This window comes from Lepisma saccharinum, chromosome 3, assembly GCF_977018435.1.
Source record: "Lepisma saccharinum chromosome 3, izLepSacc3.1, whole genome shotgun sequence".
Classification (NCBI taxonomy): Eukaryota; Metazoa; Arthropoda; class Insecta; order Zygentoma; family Lepismatidae; genus Lepisma; species Lepisma saccharinum.
In genome coordinates, this window is record NC_139231.1 from 19,731,836 (window position 1) to 19,752,143 (window position 20,308).

General features: G+C 37.5%; 1 protein-coding gene across 2 annotated transcripts in view; it reads right to left on the minus strand.

Annotated features, from left to right (window-relative positions):
• Nucleotides 1-20,308, minus strand: part of Ptpmeg2 (Protein tyrosine phosphatase Meg2) — a 279,584-nt gene that overhangs the window by 75,099 nt on the left and 184,177 nt on the right. For both annotated transcript variants that reach the window (XM_083118341.1, XM_083118340.1), the window contains 2 exons: nt 14,318-14,536; nt 9,992-10,202 (listed from right to left, as the gene is read on the minus strand). In XM_083118341.1, coding sequence (XP_082974467.1) covers nt 9,992-10,202; nt 14,318-14,536 — 430 coding nt within the window. The remainder of the gene's footprint in view (nt 1-9,991; nt 10,203-14,317; nt 14,537-20,308) is intronic.

Genomic DNA, 20,308 nt, shown 5'->3' on the forward strand with positions numbered 1-20,308 from the left:
AACATCGTTTTAAATGTTGCAGTTAGCAATTGTAGACAGTAACAATCACCAATACAGTGAGTGACCTGTCATTAACAGTTAGTACAGGAGTGTATAACAACATCGTTTTAAATGTTGCAGTTAGCAATTGTAGACAGTAACAATCACCAATACAGTGAGTGACCTGTCATTAACAAATAAATATTCCAATCATATTGTATTTTGTTGGATGAAATTCCAATAAAAATCATAATTTCACAAGACATTAGATATCTGTATTTGGTTGTCTATAAAAATGTGAGAAACATAAAAAAAATATTATATAGGGTATCATTTTAATGGCACCCACGGACCACAGAAATGTATAGAGCACATAAAAACAAACAACTTTTCTGAGTAACACTTTTCTCTTTGGTGTGTCATTTTCCGCTGGCAACCCAACAACATTTGATCGCATTTGTGACGTCATTTCCACAGTGCATGCCAGTGTTACCAGGGACACAGATATTCTATGAAAGATGACATAGCTACAACCACACACATTATGTACCGTAAAACAAAATGAGAAAATGCATTTAGTAACCCAGCAGGAAGTGAATCAATGATACGAAAAATGGCAGAGAAATAATGTATTTGAAAGGAAGTTGTAATATCGGATTTTGTCTCTTAGCTTACATGTCAAATATTTGCAACTGTCATTGCCAAGTTGACATCTACAGTTTAGTCTATCCACTTCGTCCTTCTGATACTGGTTGTCTATGATGGTTGTCTATGATGCACTGAACAGTACAAAATAAAATGAAAGAACTCAAAATTCCAAAGGTAAGTAACACATAATGTAATGTATATTCCGAGTATTATGAGGCAAGGGACAAAAATGGTTGAAAATAAAGGGATATAAGTAGTAGTGAAAGAAGCTCTCCAACGACTGTGTTTATCTTAGCACTGGATACACCTGCAATATTTTGCAACTGTGAACATGGCAGTATATTTGCTGTTGATTCATTATAGGTTGTTACTGTAGTTGTACGTGTTTTAGCCATAATGTAACAATGCAAATCTCTGATACTTCCGTTATCAGCACCACAATACCACAACACATGTATCAGAACAAATGGATTTACAAACCTGTGGATATCAACCTTGCATTGTGATTTGCAAATATTTGACATGTATCTGGGCTACTTAAAATGTATGCTGGACGTAAACAGCCACACAGGGCATGTAAATGTCTTTGATGAACCCTGTTCTGGATGGCCTCGCACATCCCACACACAGAGCAATGTTGACGCTGTAGAAGCATTGATTCAGGAGGACCGGCGGTCAACAATCCAAACAACAGCGGATGCAGTGGGCATTTCATATGGCAGTGAATACACCATCATCCATGAAGAACTTGGGTATCGCAAAGTGTCAGCAAGATGGGTCCCCAGACAGCTCACACCACAGCATATAGAGGACCGTATGGAATACAGTCTTGAGCATTTGCCTCGGTACCATAGGGCTGGAAACACATTCCTCGACTGCATTTTTACCGAGGACAAATCGTGGGTTGTTCATTACACCCCTGAACGAAAGTGGCAGAGTATGGTATGGAAACACACAAGCAACTGTAAATGCTGCTGCATATTGTGCCACAATGGATCACCTACGAGCTTCTCTGCGCCGAAAACATCCAACAAAATCTCTGGAGGAGGTCATTATTCTCCATGACAATGCTCGTCCCCATGTGGCTGCAGCAGTGACGCAAAAAGTCAAATACTGGCATTGAGAAATTCTCAAGCATCCAGCATACAGTCCAGACCTGGTGCCATCAGACTTTCACCTGTTCGGTCCACTGAAGGAACACCTTACCGGTAAACACTTCAGCTGCGACACGGAAGTTGTGACAGCTGTGCGTCGTTGGTTACGCGTCCAGCCAAACAATTTCTACCACACGGGCATCGAAAAATTGGTGTCAAATGTAATGTTCAACCTTCAAAATGTATTTCTTTAAATTAGGCACACACAGGTGATGTACCTGTAGAATTTTTCAGCAAAAAATGCAGGACTCGAACCTGGGTCTCTGGCATACCGTGCCATTGTTATACCACTGAGCATATAGAGGACCGTATGGAATACAGTCTTGAGCATTTGCCTCGGTACCGAACCGGCCTGGCCTTGCCTGATTTTTTGCTATCGCTGTTTTACCTTCATGGAATCATCTCAAAATGTATGTTTAAATAAAATTCTTTAACAATAATCTTTTGCAATCATTTACTGTAGTAAAATTAAATCCTTGCAAAACTCTGATGTGGTAAGAGCAATTTGAAAGTCATATCTAATATCAGCACCGAAAAAATTCTGATTCAAGTTTTTGTACCATGCAGACTATTAAGAATTCAGAAAACTGAGATTTCCTTTTTCAAAAATGTTGCAGTTTCCATACAACAGATGAGGTATTTAGTGCAAATTCCTCCATTTACACTGTGATGTGTTCCATTTTTTCTGCATTTTCTACACAAAACTTCAATACTCTGCTACACATCCCAACATCCATCGAACATCTCAGCTTTTTCACTTCTGAGATAGTTCTGGCTTCTGCCACTAGAGGCCTCCTCTATTTAGGCATACCATACCTTTGTGACCTCTACTGGCACTCTGCCCTAGTTGTTTTCTTCCTCGCCGCAAACAGGGAAGCAAATCAGTGTGTCCTTGACTTTGAAACTTGCAGCATTTAACTCCAAGGAAGGTCAGACTTTCTGCATCTCAAGTGCATTGCCCTTACGATGTTACTACACCATACTTGAGCCAGTTAAAGAACCGTAATTTAACCTTCTTGTGGACTGCAAGTGTGTAGGACTGTACTTAAAATGCATTTTGAGAAAGGATTGACGTTACTCAGAAAAATTGTCGATGACGATTAAATTTAAAATACCTTCAAGTACAAATGACAAGCAGATACGAGGGTCACTATTTATATTTTGAGCCTTGGCAACACTGATTGAAGTTAGGTGCAATTTGACGTTTGCACGGAATCGTCTGGCATTATTGACCATAACGTACTTCAAATGTTTTGTCAATAGCTTCATTTGTGTTGTTTATGTTGCCTTGGAGATTGCGCGACAACAATAAAATGGAATTAACTCGTGAACATTTTCGTGCGATGATTTTTTACGATTTTCGACGTAGATTATCAAGACAAGAGTGCATCGATCAACTTACTTCCACATTTGGCGATGAAGCCCTATCCTTTGCCACTGTGAAATGCTGGTATAACGAATTTAATCGTGGCCGCCATTAGCTCACCGACGAGATTCGCGAAGGTCGTCCAAAATCAGTTGTTGTTCAAGAAAACATTGATGCTGTGCAAAACCTAATACTGCAAGATCGTCATGTGACATACTGTGAGATTGAGGCAACCATAGGCATTAGTTCCACCAGCATATATAAAATATTACATGATCATTTAGCTGTGAGAAAGGTATGTTCTCGTTGGATCCCACACAATTTGACAAAAACTCAAAAAGACGCTCGCGTCAATTGGTGCAAACAAATGCTCAATAAATACAATCGTGGTGCTTCAAAAGACGTATATAAGATTGTAACAGGTGACGAATCATGGATATATGCATATGAGCCGGAACGTAAACAGCAGTTGACTGTATGGGTGTTTCAAGATGAACCCAATCCAACAAAAGTTGTTCGCGCTCGAAGCACATCGAAACAAATGGTCGCCTGTTTTTTCGGGAAAACTGGTCATGTGGCAACTGTGCCTTTAGAGGAACGTAGAACGGTCAACTCTGAATGGTACACAAGAATTTGTTTGCCAGAGGTCTTTGGTCAAATACGGAAAACAAACAAACGCCGTCGGATCATTCTTCATCAAGACAATGCCAGCTGTCACACATCTCGTCTAACAACCAACTTTATGAACAGTCAAAAAATCGAATTGATGGGTCATCCGCCGTACAGTCCTGATTTGGCACACAATGACTTCTTCTTGTTCCCGAATGTCAAGAATAAATTGCGTGGACAACGATTTTCGTCGGCGGAAGACGCCGTTGATGCGTTCAAAAACCATATTATGGAGGTGTCTCAAGAAGATTGGAAAAACTGCTTCGACAAATGGTTCGAACGAATGCAAAAGTGTATTGACCATAAAGGAGAATACTTCGAAAAACAATAAAGCAGTTTTCAATGCCAAATTCCTGTTTTCTCATTGTTAGGCTCAAAATATAAATAGTGACCCTCGTATGACTCATTAAAGTATGTACCAAGTTAACATTATGGTGTTATTCAGTAAGTACACAATAAATAGTGCAAATATAAAGCACAGTTATTGCATCATATTTGTTCATGTTAATTGCAAAAACTGATAAAATTAACTGAAGACTTATAACAGAAATCAAAGTACGTGTTGCATGCAAGCATGGTGAATATGCTTCAAAGTGTAAATGGAAAATTTTATCTGTGAGTGTATAACAATAATAATTGCAAATTGCCAGAGATGTTTGATACTTTAAAATACGTAACACTGGCAGGAGATGCATTTGGATGTGTGTGGCAAAATTAAATAACATTTACATGTTCTCGTCTTACATGAGAAAACTACTAAGAAAATACCCATATCCAAACTAGAATTTTACCTTTCAGATTCTAAAAGCACCAACTAGTGTGAACCAATTAGGATATTCAAAATTTTATTTATATTGCTCAATGTGTCAAACAAAAATTCAATTTTTGAGGAGAAATTTTACTACAATAATACATGGTTTGAAATTAGTAGTTGATTACATATTGCATGGAGCATGTACAATTAATTATTAAACTGTTGGTTTGAAATTAGTAGTTGGTTACATATTGCATGGTGCATGAACGATTAATTATTAAACTGTAAGAAAAAGGAAAAATTTGAAAGTAGTATATCAATGTCCTGGCAGGTCTTGGACTATCAGATTTGCATGCATGAATTTATATATACAGGGTGATTCAAAAATAATATACAGTGCCATCATGGCTGAGTCTTCCGTGAAGCGGCAGCAAACACGCCGGGCGGTGGGAAGGCATCTGCTAGCATTTAGATCCACAGCTGTCTGCTGACCTTGTCACTGGGAGCATCAGTGCTTTAGTATCCAGATAGCTGGTATCCAGTTTGCACGTGTTTGTGAAGTGTTAAGATGTTAACAAGTGTTTTTAGGTTGCTTTGTTTAACTTTACATATTACTAGTGCTTTCTGCAGCCTAATAATGCCACGCTATGTGTACAATTTAAATCAAGCGATTTTTATGTACGGGTCTTACGTCATTACTAATTCTTGTGCAGATGTCAGAAGCAGTTTTGCAGCAGAATTCCCAGATGTTCCTGTTCCACAAAGAGACAATGTTCCAGAACTTTTGGCAAATGTAGGGAAACAGAGTTTGTTCTTGATAAGAAAAAAAGGGTGAAACGGCATGTGCTTACTGGGGAAAAACTAGACGACGTTGGAGCACAATTGGTACACACTTTTCAAAAATTTCTTCGAGGCCTTGCACAAGAAACAGATTTTTATGACATCTGTATGGTAAATTACTAAGCTTTTAAACCAGAAGCCATACATTAGAAGAATTGAAAGAAAACATTAGGAGAGAGTTTGAAGTAATTTCAGGAGAAGAACTGCGTGTTACTGAAAATTTCCTTAAAAAATGTAGTTAATGTAGTAAATGTGTGCATGCAGGAGGATATCATTTCCAACACCTCTTGTAACAAGGTATGTGCTCATTTTAATTGTAACTGTCCATGTAATTGTACAACCTTATTTCATTAAATAACTAGCGGTTCCATTTACGCTGATGTAGCATCCAGTTTGCCAGCAGACGCGCTCTTGCTACCCTGTAATAGCCGCTGCTTCGCGGAAGACTCAGCCATGAAAGGCACTGTACATATTTCAAACAGGTATATTTGAAAATAAAATAGAAGTAGTACAACTCTGAAAGTTTTGACGCTTACTTATGAATATCTAAAGATGTTCAATATGTCCTCCACCAGCGGCATGAACAACATCACACCGTTACTGTGATGTTCTCACTGTTAACCTTTTGGGTCCCAAGCATCTCGGTCGAGATACCCAAATGTAACCCTCACAGTCCAAGTGTCTCGATCGAGACGCTGTGTCAAGGTCGTAGTTTTTACGTTATAACTTTTCTATTTTTGGCTAGAATTTCGATTTTTTTTATATTGTTCCTAACACATGTATTTAACACAAATGTTTCTTGCACTTTTCTTTCTTCATGAAAATGGAGGGGAAAAGGCAGGAAAAGGGACTTCTCTTTTGCATCTCTTTTCAAGGGAAAATTTTTGCCATTGTTCTAAAGCAATGCTTTTCACTCCCGCCTGGTAACTGCTTTCGAAGGAAACTATTTATCAGTATCTGATGTCAAAATGAAAGTTTTCCGTGAGGGCGCAAGCAGGGGGTGGGGGTGGGGGGAGGGAGAAAACTGGTTGTTGAATCTGCATTGTGAGAATGGAATTTCGAGGCACGCTGAAGGAAACCTTTGTTTTTGAGCACAAGTGTTCCACAAGTTCCAACACAGGTTACCCTCCATTGTCTAAAAATAGAATTTCAAGCAGTTGCAAGAATCGGCGCTCATTTTTCACTGAGTTCTAGCTTTTCGTCTGTGAAAGTTGTGCTTAGGTGTGTGTCGTTTTGTGCCCAAGTGCGGGGATATTTTTTCAGTGAAGTGACATAATTTTTTAAAATTATTTTGGGGGGTTTCTCCCTTCCCCCTCCATATATACGCCGAATTTGCATAAATTTTGCATTTTGACATTTTGATATCTAGGGCAATTAGTCTCTGAGCTACAGTCATTTCAATGTAACTCTGCATTTCGCTCAATTCCGAAGCTTGAGACAGTGGTGTACAAGCCTTTCGTTTCAGGGGTACAACTCGCGTTACATTGGTCATATGACAATGATGCAAATATATTTCTGTTTCTTACATGCCAACGATAATTTCTATGTGCATTTTAAACTTTTCATATCCTTTTTCGGGGGGGGCATGGGGGAGAAACCCCATTTTTTAAAAAAGAAAGTATTTTTCAGGGGATTTCCCCCCTTTCCCCTTCCATATGTACGCCGAATGTGCATAAATTATATATCGTCTGAATCTGTGATTCATTCTGCGTACAACGGTATATCGTTCATATCTCCAGGGTAAATAGTCTCTGAGCTAAAGTCATTTCAAGGTACCGCTGCATTTTGAAGCTTGAATCAGTGGCGTGCCGACCATTCTTTTTGGGAGTAGAACTCATGTTACATTGGTCATATGATAATAATGCAAATATTTTGTGTTCCTTACATGTCAGCGATCATTTCCAAGTGCATGTCGACACTGTCATGTACTTTTTTCTTTTTCTTCCGAAATTTTGGTATTTTTAGAGTTAGCGCCCTCCCTCCCGCCACATATATGCCAAATTTGCATAAATTTCATATAGTCTGAATCTCTGGTTCATTCCGCATACAACGGTATATCACTCATCTCTCTAGGGCAATTAGCCTCCGATCTACACTCATTTAATTGAAACTCTGCATTTTGCTCAAAATCGGCTCGGGACCAAGGAGGTTACATGTGAAAATGGCCTTGGGACTTAAAAGGTTAACTATGTTTTCATCAAAGAAATAAGAGCCGTATACAAATGAACAGGATATTGCACAAAACACATTGATTTTTGGCGAATCTTGATCATGTTCAACATAACAATGTGGGTTTTGAAGACCCCAAATTTGAGCATTCTGTTTATTTACCTTGCCACTAAGGTGGCTGAACAAGATTCATCCTGTGAAACTGTTGTCCTCTTCAACAGCATCCAGTATTTGGCCAGCAAATTGCATTCTCTTTCCTTTGTTATCGTGCTTCAGAGGCTGTAAAATCTGTGACGTGTATGGCTTCATAACCAACCGACGACTCAAAACTCACCAAACTGTAGTCTGAGGCAGTTGTAACTCCCGACTTGCACAACGAGTTGATTTTGATGGGCTGTGTTGGAAAGCAGCTTGGATTCTCACCATTTTTTTCAGACACACACGGCCTCCCAGGGCTCTTTCGTTCACATAAACAACCTGTGTCTACGAACTGTCTATACCATCTGCAAATGTTCCATTCATTAGGAGGATGGATTTGGTACTTCACATGGAAACGTCTTTGCACTGCAATCACAGAGTTACACTTAGCAAACTTGAGGACACAAAATGCCTTCTGTTGCTGAGTCGCCATTTTCACTGACTGAAGTAGTGGGATCATGAAAACAAATAGCAATAGCAATTGATTGAAACTATACAACGTTATCTTACACCAGCAAGCCCTGTGCTGTTCAGTGATCAGTAGTTTCGACAGCATACTGGTTTAAAATACGTATATTCTTCTTGAATCACCCTGTATATACTGATGAAGGAATTGGGATCATTAAAGTAGAAATATCAATTTTACTAAAACATCATCCTGAAGCTCGCCAGTTGAACGCTCATTCACCCCACATTCCACCGGATGCAGAGCTGAGCAACGAGAATTTTTCACTCGGCTCTGCGTAGTCAGCAAGGCAACGGCCCTTGTCAGCGGTGAGTGCACCTCCAACTGTAACTTTCCACCTGCACCTAGGGATACCCCAGGTGAATAGTTGGAGGTGCAAAGTCCACCATGTCGTGGTAAAATTTCGATATATAAAAACCCCTGGAGATAATCAATCAAGCTCTCTCTATCGCTCCATATCATCAGCAACTCAATCGACGAGACCACTCTGAGCAGTGCAAGAAGCAGTCCGGACTATGGAGAACCAGAAGCCAAAAGCCAGCCCGAGTCCGGAGAATCAGTGCTTTGTTGACTAAACTGCCGAATCTCCAGCTGCCTCGTGTCACCAACAACATCTAGGCCAGCGGTCTCTCCAGTGTCTCCCGCAATATTCAGGGCACCCGAATCTGTCCAACCATCGACGATGCCAGAAGCCAAGGGCCAGAACACCAAGCAAGGGGGTGAGTAGTGTTCAACAACTTAGGCTCCCAACAATCCTTCATACCCAACATTCAGGGTAGTGGTGGTTCGGCGAGATCAAACCTAAACCATAACTTATTTAACTGAGCTACTAAACCATAACTTATTTAACTGAGCTATGTCCCAGCGTGACTCGATCCCGTGCCATACCCGATGTCATGAATGGTGTGGTATTGCAGTCAATTATTTATGAAGTGGATTTTTATTGTTGCTAAGTTTATGAGTTAATTTGATAGGTGTTCATTGTAATTAAAATAGCAAAATCACATACCTCAAGAATAACTGCATTAATCAGATTACAGTTGTGTGCTATAGATTTATGCTTGTTAGATCATTGATTAATAAAAGTTATTCTTTGAATATTGACATAATCTTTTCTTTGTTCAAATTATGCATGAAACTAATGTAAGTGTTCTAACTAATTCAATTAATCCAAAGAATGATTGCATTTAATCCAAAGAATGATTGAATTGTTGTTCTAAGTCCACTTTATGCACAGATAGGCTAATCGGGACTGGACCTACAGTTTAAAGTAAGATCCGAACCTCTGTGTGCCTCCACCGGGTATCAAATCCAAAGAATGCATGGTTTGGTTTGATAACTTGTGCACATGTACACATGATTACATGACATTAGCAGTAAGAAAGTAGTAATAAATTAAACTGATTTAAGCAGGTTAAGCTTGAGTTGCCTTCATGGTAGAGTACTAATAGTACACAAGCGTAATTTATTCGATAAAGAGGATCACATAATGGAGAAAATACTCTCTTAATAACTATTAATTCAGTCAACATATTATTTTGCTCATAGTTTCAAGCTGGATAGTTCTTGTCTGTCCGGACCCATTACGGGCCACCCGTGGTTCATAGCCACGCCCAGGTGCATTAGTGTTTTGTGGTCTATAATTTGGTGTGTGATTACTTATGGTTGCCTTCTTGCATGTCTTCCAATATTATTAAATTGTTACCTCACACCCAAAGTGCCACAACACATGATAGTTTGATACATACCAATGCTGCTAGATTCTTGCCAAATATCTCCATTATTCAACTCGTGCGATGAAATTTCTAGGTCTTCATCTTCTGGTCCTGATCCTTGAGAGTGGTATATCTGCCGTATCTGGGCATTTTCCTTCGTCACTTCCACCTCTTTCTCACAACCATCTTCTTTAGCTTGTTCTGGTTCATTCTTCTCACTTTCACCACACATCAAACTGTTGCTCTGTAAGGAGATCATTATTAATTAAAGAATTAAATTCATTAGAAAGGGCAGCTCTTTATGAAAGGTCACTAGCCATATAGAATATCTTCTTGCCATTCATAATATTCTATCTATTTCTTTGGAAGAATGAACCATTCTTATTACAAAATACAGTAGTACCTAACACTGCATGAATAAACTGAATACATACAATACAATACTTATGTTATACGAAAGAATATTTTCATTAATATTATTAATAAAATATATTAAATGTCCATAATTTGCATTTCTTCTCCTAATATGTGTTGGGAAGATTTCACACAAAAGCAACAGGCAATAAGTTGCAAGTGACAAGCAACATTTGTTTCTCTTTTCAGTCTTTATGATGATACCAATGTGTAAATTATGTTGTAAAGTTTGTGTAAAGTTTGTGCAAGTTATTTACACTCAGGAGAGGCATGATGTTCATGAGAAAATTAAGAAATCATATGCACTGACCCCAACTATATGCTTGACTTCTTGCTTCCCTTTACAGAATGGATAAAACCAAGACCTAAACACTAGAGTAGTGGTTCTCAACCTTCAAGACCGTGGCCCGGTAATTTCTTTTATTTCAAAGTCAGTGACTTAATCCCAAGAATTTTCCTCGTAGATACCCTTTCCAGTATTTAAAATTTTATACATAAATTAACCCTCCATTGGTACACATGTGACCATGGCACTCACTCTGGGATATGTTTTTCTCTTCTTGTGTAGCTGTAATTTGGAATGTCTATGGCTAGATGATACCAGGTATAGGTTGTGGTATTGTTCTCAGTCTGCGCAGACATGGCATTTTGATGACAGTACGTGATTTGTGAGTGCCACACTCACATGTATAACAACCCTGTAACCATTTTCTGCAAAAAAAAAATATTTCTGTGTGCACACAATTTGTGTTGTGTCACTGGTTTCTGTTTTAATTCTTTGATGATTATTTCATTTGACTCCATTCACTTATTACAGGTACTATTTCTGGCTAAATGAACTTTGAAATATATATTTGTCACAAATGAAGAACAGCAGTTTCAAGCATGGCTTGCTGAATCAAGTGGTGAGAAAAGAGAAGACCTGGATAGTGTTTGATCCTTAGGGCCCAGATAATGTTGTTGAGAACTCATTAACTGATAATGATAGCATCTCCTTGCCAACAACAAAACACATTCTGCAAATCGCTAGCTGGCAGTAGGTGGACGAGAACGCCTGTGCTTTTCACTTTGGTCACTGGTGTTTTGTTCTAATATTGTTCCAGTTCTTCGTTTCTTCCAAATTTAAGTTCATTGCTTCTGCCAAGCAATTCACTGCAGCTTTTGTGAGAGATTCAATGATGGAATCAGAGGCACTGTGGCTCCTGCTTTGTTCATGTTCACAAGTGAGAGAAACTAGGTAATCTTACAACAGAACGACTGCAGTGGGAAGCATATCTAAAGAAATTGTTCACATTATAACTCAGGAAGACAATTTCTATGAAATAACACCAGGTATTCTCTTTTTACTGCTTTTGTATGATTATATTCTGGAAGTGCACCTTACACACATTCACTTGGCCACATACTCACTCCCTCAAACTGATAAAGTGATAATACAAATAATCACAAATAAATGCCCATACATTATCTAACATCCAACCAACGGAGTTTTACAGGGTGTAGATCAAGTAGATGTTTTCTCTATTTCAACCTTACGTATTACCGCCTCTCAACATCCACACACAAATATATTAATAATATAAAGGATCTATGTGATTCAAAAAAAAAACAAAAAAAACAATTAAATGGTATACGTAATATAATTAAAATATTTAATTTAAGGTGCTGAGTTTCTATTTACAATCTGAGGCGCAACCACAAATTTTTGTCTGGGTGGGTGGGGGGGGGGCAAGTGCCAGGATAAACATACTAATACCACTAATAATAATAATAATAATAATAATAATAATAATAGTGTTAATAATAATGTTATTATTATAACATTATTATTATTATTATTATTATTATTATTGATTTGTTTTATTTTACTTCGCTTCTTGTGCCACATTTGGCTAATTTGCAAAGATGGGGATGAGTGATATGATGAAATTGATGAATGGACTCTTACAAACAACCATGCCCAAGCCGGGATTTGAACCCAGGACCAACATTGTTAATATTATTATTATTATTATTATTAGTAGTAGTAGTAGTAGTAGTAGTACAAAGACGTTATTATCCCTCTAAATTATGCAAAAAGGGGGTAGAAGTTGGTGCTAAAGCATTTGTGTTCGAACAAACGATTTGAATTATTCTTTCAACACGTTCAATTTCACATTAATAATAATAGAAAACAAACACACAAACTATTTTTTTGAGACAGAAAATGCTTGATAAATGCATTTCAAATATAATTCTTTTTTACATTAACATGTATAACTTTCATGCACGATATACGTTTCACATATATGCAACATGGAGCGACATGGACACTAAATTGTGTACGTATTCAAAGTTTCTTTAATACATATTATTTAAATACATTACATAACCAATTCATCCATCTCACAATAAACCAACAGCAAAAATTACATAAACTGTCTCTCAAATGTGCACGTTCCCTTTCCTTAAAACAATTGTTCATGAATTTAAAACAAAATCAATTAAGACAAGTCTCATTTCTCTGTTTGATAATTTACAATACAATGCATTACGAAGAACAATGAAAGAATGCGAGCGAAGCAAGCAAGAAAATTTTTCCATCTAATTTTTTGCAGGTTGAAATCAATATTGATTTAATAGGGTGCAAATATTTTCACGGGATGCCAATGCATTCTCTCCTTTACAACTTTTGTGCCTCTCCGATGGTGTAGTGGTAACATCGTCGCTTTGTGATCAAGTGGTCCGGGGTTCCATACCCTGTGGAGGCACATGGCACAGTGGTTCTGATCCAACTTTAACTGTAGGTCCACTCCCGTTTAGCCTTGCTGTGCATAAAGTGGACTTAAAACTACAAATCAATCAATCAATTTTACAACTTTTTTTTCATTTAGATCGTTCGGCACACAGGGCCAACTCCTGCCACCCTGTAGCTATGGTTATAAACTTGATAAGACTAAGAAAAGCACGAATTGCAAGCGAAACGAGCAAGAAAATTTTACGAAAATATATACATATTTTTTTTTTGTTTTGCATAAAATGTGAAGTTGTGGGTGGTAAGTGCCCCCTGTAGGTACACTTGGCCGTCAATGTTTGTCCTCCTTGCCCCCTAGAACTCATTTCCGTTCAAGGTTGGTAGGCAATGCTCCCCCTGTGGTTGTGCCACTGTTTACAATTTCACAAAATCAGAATCTAAAACTCAACTTTGAAAAACTTGCCTCAGGGCATTTATAAATACATGCATAATTTGAATAGGATCAATAAAAGTTGTAATTTTTCACGTCTACGGAGAAAAAATCAAGTAGAATTCACGCATAATTCCCGGAGCCAATAATTCACGCCGCCCTGTTTTAGTTACGTAATGATTGCACAAGTCACTCCACTCCAGATAGTAACTGCATGCATGTCTGTGCATGTTGCGTGTATTACATCAGCACATCACAAAATTCTAGGTCTGTGCGGTACATAGTAACAGAGTAATAAACAGAATGAACAAATAAAAAAGGGTTAAGATATTAAGCCAGTTTCACATGTAAATTTCCATAAGAAGTAATTAATTAATAACGTAAAGTTCAAAATTATTAAAATATACACATTAAAAAGCCACAATTATTAGTAGTTATATACCAAGAAAAATAAATGTTAATCTGACATGTCAATTGGCAACAATTTAGCATCCACCATATTTGAAATTTGAAACTTGAAAAATCAATATGCCATAATTAATCAATAAATAGTTCTTTACCTTGCCCTCCTCTCCTAATGACATGTCCGTAAAACAATCTCACATCAAAATTTACTTCAACCAGAAGTATACACATTGCCATTCTCTTTTTAGTATTTTACACATGCATTACTATTATTATTATTTTTTATTATGTAAAAAAGCATCACAAAAATAACAATATGTAAAATTTGTAAGCAATCTGCAAGTATTCTGAAAAAAAAATTCTAGTTGAAACTCACCTGCAAAGCTTCTTCACATTTGTGCACCATATTCTCTGTGGAACCATTTGGCAAGGAAGCCATGATAGAGGGTTCAACAAGAGGAGATGATATGTCACAAAGATCCCCATGACGGTTGGTCATAGATTTGAAACAATGCAGTAGCCAGGCAGCATGGTCCACTTTCAAACTCCCACCCAAACTGGATGGAAGGGAATTTCGCGGAATATGGATTGTGAGCTGAAATTAAATATTAGCAAATAAATTAAGACGATCACTACTTTAGAAGGTATTTGAGAATTTTCTTCTTTGTGTGTGCATGTGTGTGTGTTAGAAATTAGAAATGGGGACAAAATATAATTTCCCTTACAAAGTGAGCACTCTAGACAAAATATAACCAAGTGTAAACACAGATTCACATATCAATAGCAGAGTAACCAGGGTTGCCATTTTGCCTGGGTTTTCCCAGGACATTTGTCTTGTACCTGGGTTTGTTGCACCTGTGCACTGGGAGGTGTGGGGTGGGAGGGGTTGGTGTATTTCAAGCCAAGATGTTCTTGAGATGGGGGGAGGGGGCAGAAGACAAACCTCCTTTTGTCCCAAAATAGGACGGCTACTTTTTTTTTTCAACCTCCAATGGCACCGCCAGGTGGCCCGTGAAGCGCTAGAAAGCCGAGTGTCACGCAGCATGATTGGTGTCTCCCCTACCACTACCACCACCACTGCCAAGGCCAACGCTTCAGTTGAAGCTGAACGACAGGCACGTAGAGATGTCTGCTACAATCGACTCTCCTGCCACGTGCAAGGTGGGTTACTGGTTGACTTTATGGAGCCGGCGACCACAATCTATGCATACTGTAAGACATTGCATAGACTACGCAGAGCCATTCACAACAAACGGAGAGGCAAGCTGTCTTCAGGCATTGTCTTGCTTCATGACAATGCCCGACAACATGCTGCTGCGTCAACCCAAGACCTTCCTCAACGATTCCACTGGGAAGTGTTTGTTCACCCTCCCTACATCCGAGTCACTTCCACCTTTTCCTGGTGATGAAGAAGTGGTTGTGAGGACGGTGCCTCCACACCGATGAGGAGCTTCTGGACACCGTGCAGACCTGGCTCAACAGACAGGTGGCACCTTTTCTTGCAGAGGGTATTGGAAAGCTGATGGATTAGTATGATAAATGTCTGAATCTTCTTGGTGCTGACTTGAAAAGTAGATGATACATGTACGTAACATTTGTCAATAAACCCATTTTGCTATTCACTGTGGTTTTGATTTCATGTCCTATCGGAGGTTGAAAAAAAAAATAATAGCCCTCGTGGTGTCAGGATCACTATCACTATCAAGGATGAGAAGGTGGGAGTGGAGGGTATGTTTGATTTTCATCAGGTAAGTGTGGTATTGGGTGATCAGAGCAGGAAGGTTTGTATTGGTTTGTTTGGTGCCAGTGTGGGAAGTGGCTCTGGTGATTTGTTTGTTGATAAGTGTGGAGGGATAGCCATGGTTGATTAGGGCTTGGTGCAGGCGTAGGTTGTAGTTTTGGAAGGATGAAAGGGTTGAGTTGAGGCGTTGACCTCTGAGAGCTAGGGAGAACAGGATGGCGTTTTTGATGTGGTAGGGGTGAGAGCTGTAGTAGTGGAGATATTTGAGATGGTTAGTTGGTTTGATGTGTATGGATGTTTCTAAGTGGTCAACCACAATCTCAATATCCACATCTAGGAAAGTCACTTGGTCTTTGGAGTGGGACCAGGCGAATTTGAGGGTGGTAAGGTCATTCAGTTTGTTTAGGAAGGTCTATATATACATATATAGAAAAATAAGTGAAGTAGGAGACAGTAAAGACAAAAAGGAAGAAACTTTCCTCATTGTCTTTTGTAAGTGTTTACAGTGAGAGTGAGTGAGTGTGTGAGTGAGAGAGTGAGAGAGAGATAGAATGTGTGTGCGTATGTTTAACATTTGTAATATTGTGTATGAATATTTTTGTCCATTTGTATTTCATTTTTAAATGTTATACTGTAACTATTGTTTCTTTAGGGTATTTAAGTGTTAGTCAGACATTCTTGTGTTCTCTTGCATGTCAATGCTTTTAAAATCTTTTATTGTGTTTGAGGGTGTGATTACGATATCATATTTATGGACTTGTACATGTATCATCATATTCTTGGTCAACACCTACATCTCAACAATTCTACACTTTAAAATTATTACTTGTAAGAAGCATACTTTATCCACAATGTGAAAATGGTTGAGAGGAACAAAAGACCTATGCCTTAACTCCGGCATTGAAATTAAGGAAATAAATTAAATTAAATTAAGACAAGCAGCTAACCAATTAAGTCATTATCAGAGAAACAAATCTCATTTCACCTGTACATGTTATTTCTCTCAGTAGTAAGGTGCGGATGGGGAAAACCAAAGCCAGTAATTATATGGAAGTTTCTATGCACATAATTAATTACATAAAGAGCCTCTCTCCTTCTACATAATATACATAGTAGATGAGTTTGAATTACTTGAACAACTTGATAATATGGTATGGCTTTTGAATCTGCACTACCTATTTTAAATAATAACAACAGTGAATTTAACCAAAGAACAAATTACAAATAAATAAAGAAAATCAACTAAATGAACAAACTTAAAAGTTACCGCAAAAGGTGCACAGGTTACAAACATGCTCAAAAATTATGTATTTAAACAGTCTGAAATACATCTAAAAATACACAATGAGGAGGTTTAAAACAAATGAACTGAATTAACATTGCAAGGTAAGGGAGTGCACACCACACAAAATGCATACACTGAAATGTTAGTTAAAAAGTTAGTTTTTATGCAAACAAGAAAATTAACATTAAAGATAGGAGCTTGAAAAAAAAAAAACATTCTGTGGATTGGCACTGAACATGTTCCAAACAGAAGCAATTCAATTGTTACGTATGAAGTGACAAACTTATAATTAATACAAATACCTGCTGGCTTACACTATATCCCAATTTGAATGACCATTTAATTAAAAAGAGATTGAATGAAGTATCTGAAAGAATAGTAGAAGTAAGTAGAGCTTGCTAATTTCTACTCTGTGAAATTAAAAATTCTCATTGAGGATTTGATTGATATGATCAGTATATTTCTTAAGATCAAAAGATGAAACTATGTAATGCACTATAAAGAAACAGGCATATATCCCCAATACAAATCATACACTTCCCTCTGTAAACACCACAACCTGCCTTCTCTCAGCAAAAAAAGGAAGATGCAATTGCTCTGTTTCTTATACAAAATCATGAACAATAATATTCAAGTGCAACATCTTCTAGAACAAATACACATACGTGTTCCTATCTCCAAGACACGATCCAAAGGGGGCCTCTTTTACTGTAGTAACAGAAGATCGAACATTATAAATAAATCACCTATCAGGAGAATGTGTGAACTGTACAACAGATGTTCCGAAAGGGAACCAAAATTAGACATATTTCACATGCCTATTGGGACATTCAAAAAAGTTATTCAAGGAATGGAAGAATAAATGTCAACAATGTAAACATAAACGGAATTTTTGTAAATATATATTTCTTTCGTAGTTTATACTCAATTACATATATGTACGTACTTTCTAGTGTGTCAATTATTTACAGGTCATTTATTACACACATAATTAATATATTTCTTTAATGTAAATAACTTCTATCCTTGATTTATACTGTGTTTATTTTACTTCCATATTTTATGTAATTTATAATATATTATATCAGTATCTTATATATATTGTACATGGTGGTAAAGATCTGAAATACTGAGTGTAAAGATAAATATGTTGTGCATTGTACTTAATAATTGAAATCTTGTATTAATGTAGGCTATTTTTGTAGATAATAGTTAGATATTTTATTCCACTCTCTTCAATTAACATGTATTATTATAACTCTGTTTGTTAACTGTTGTATACACATATAATTTAGCGTTGACATGTTTTATGTTTATTTACATTTCTGCACAATAATATTTCTTATCAAACTGTAAATTTACAAACTCAAAGAAAGAAATGTAGAACACTATAATTGGGCATTCGCCTGTTGTGTTTAATAATAATAAATAAATAAATAAATATCAAAGTTTTTCTTCCATTCTAGAAGAGACGATTTAAACATCCAGTACATAAAATGAAGGATTATAACTATGGTTCAATGACATATGAGCATGTGCCAAGGGGAATTTATACTTCTGTTTCATTTAAGCAAAAGTTTCTTTCGAAGGAAATTTGATGGAATAAATTGCACACTTAACAGTTGGAAGCATTTAACATTTAACAAATGGCCAGTTTCAAAAGAAACCACCCAAATTATGGTCTTACAGACAGCTGGTTATGATTGAAACCACTTCCCCATGGCATTAATTAACGCACCAATTATTCAAAACTATGCATGATATTTCTGTCTTTTTTGTTTGAATTGCAAATGTTACTATTATTAACAAGCCCAAATTGAAAATGTCTGTTTCTCTGAGTTCTATGGAACAGATCTTCGAAAACAGGTTATAACTCTTCAAACAGAGCTCTTTGCTGATGTATTTCAATTTTACATGTAATAATGAGAATTGATTGATTGATTTATTGTTTTAAGTCCACTTCATGCACAGTAAGGCTAATCGGGACTGGACCTACAGTTTGTTTAAAGTGGGATCCAAACCATTGTGTAAAGATTTGTCATCATTTGGAAGCTGCACAACAAAGCGTGCCACGAGTAGGACGATTCTTTGTATAATTTATTCTTTGGAAACGTTCTTAAATAAGAGGTGGAGTCGAACCACTGGTAATATTAACGAAACGTTTTACCTGCGGAACATTCTAGAATATAATGAAGACGTAAATACCCAGCTTCAATTTCCCGGTTGATCAGTACAACAGAATCTGTTAGTAATTCGAAAATGAAGAGGACTAGTGAGACAATTTCCCGTAAACTACCGAAGTCTACTTCTAGTTTGTGTCCAAAGTTGAAGATATTGACGTCTGTGGAACTCTAGGAGCCTCAGTGTAGTGCTAGTTCAGGGCATGAGCCGAAGAGATCGAAGGTCTAAAGTGAATATTTCAGGAGTAACGGATATTGGGGCGGTTTATTGAGACATAAATAAGTTGCACAGATTAACTGTAATTTTATTTGTGCCCGGGCCAAATTTTGTGTATGCAGTCCGAGACTTTCATGGGATAAAAATTACTTTTATTTAAGCCAACTGGGTTCAGCCCACACTCAAACACTTAACCACTACAAAGGGACAAACGGACAAAAATTATATGAATGTCGAGAAGAGAAAGCAGGAAGATGTTGGATATGTAGATATTTTAGCGGAATTTTCAGGCTCTGCGAGGACCCGAACCAGGGTCTCTGGCATGTCGTGCCGTTGCTCTACTGGCATACCCAGGATTTTCGAAGGGGGGGGGGGGGTGTTATGCATAAAATTTCTTTCCTGTAGTCAGTCTTCATTTTGCCATATTTCTCTGCCTTTGACATTCATTTTTTTTTAGAAATACTGGGCCAATGGAGGGTTATGACCCCCATCATGCCACTGGAGATAAATGAGTGAGCATTTTATCATATTGGAAGTCGAAACATTAGATGTGTTGGGAACGGAAGGGTTTTCACTGTGCATTAATTGTTTCTCGATCCAGCTGTGTTCGAGAAGACTTCCTTTGTTTCGTGCCGATATATCACAAGACTGCAGAAGCTGTGACGGACAATTTTGAACACTTGTGAGTGCTTAGGCCTGAATATGAACAATTTGGTGGGTTTCAGCTTTTATAAGAGCTGCATACATGGGAAGACAAGACACATTAGTGGTGTTCAGGCTCGAATCAAGGAGAAATATTCGAGAACTGTGTGCATCCAGTTCACAGCCCACAGTTTGAATCTTGCATCGTCGAGTGAATTGTCCATCCATTGTGTAACAGCTTCGAGAAGACACTCAAAAACACCAAAGATGTTTTGATGGCTGATGAGAAGAAACGGACAAAC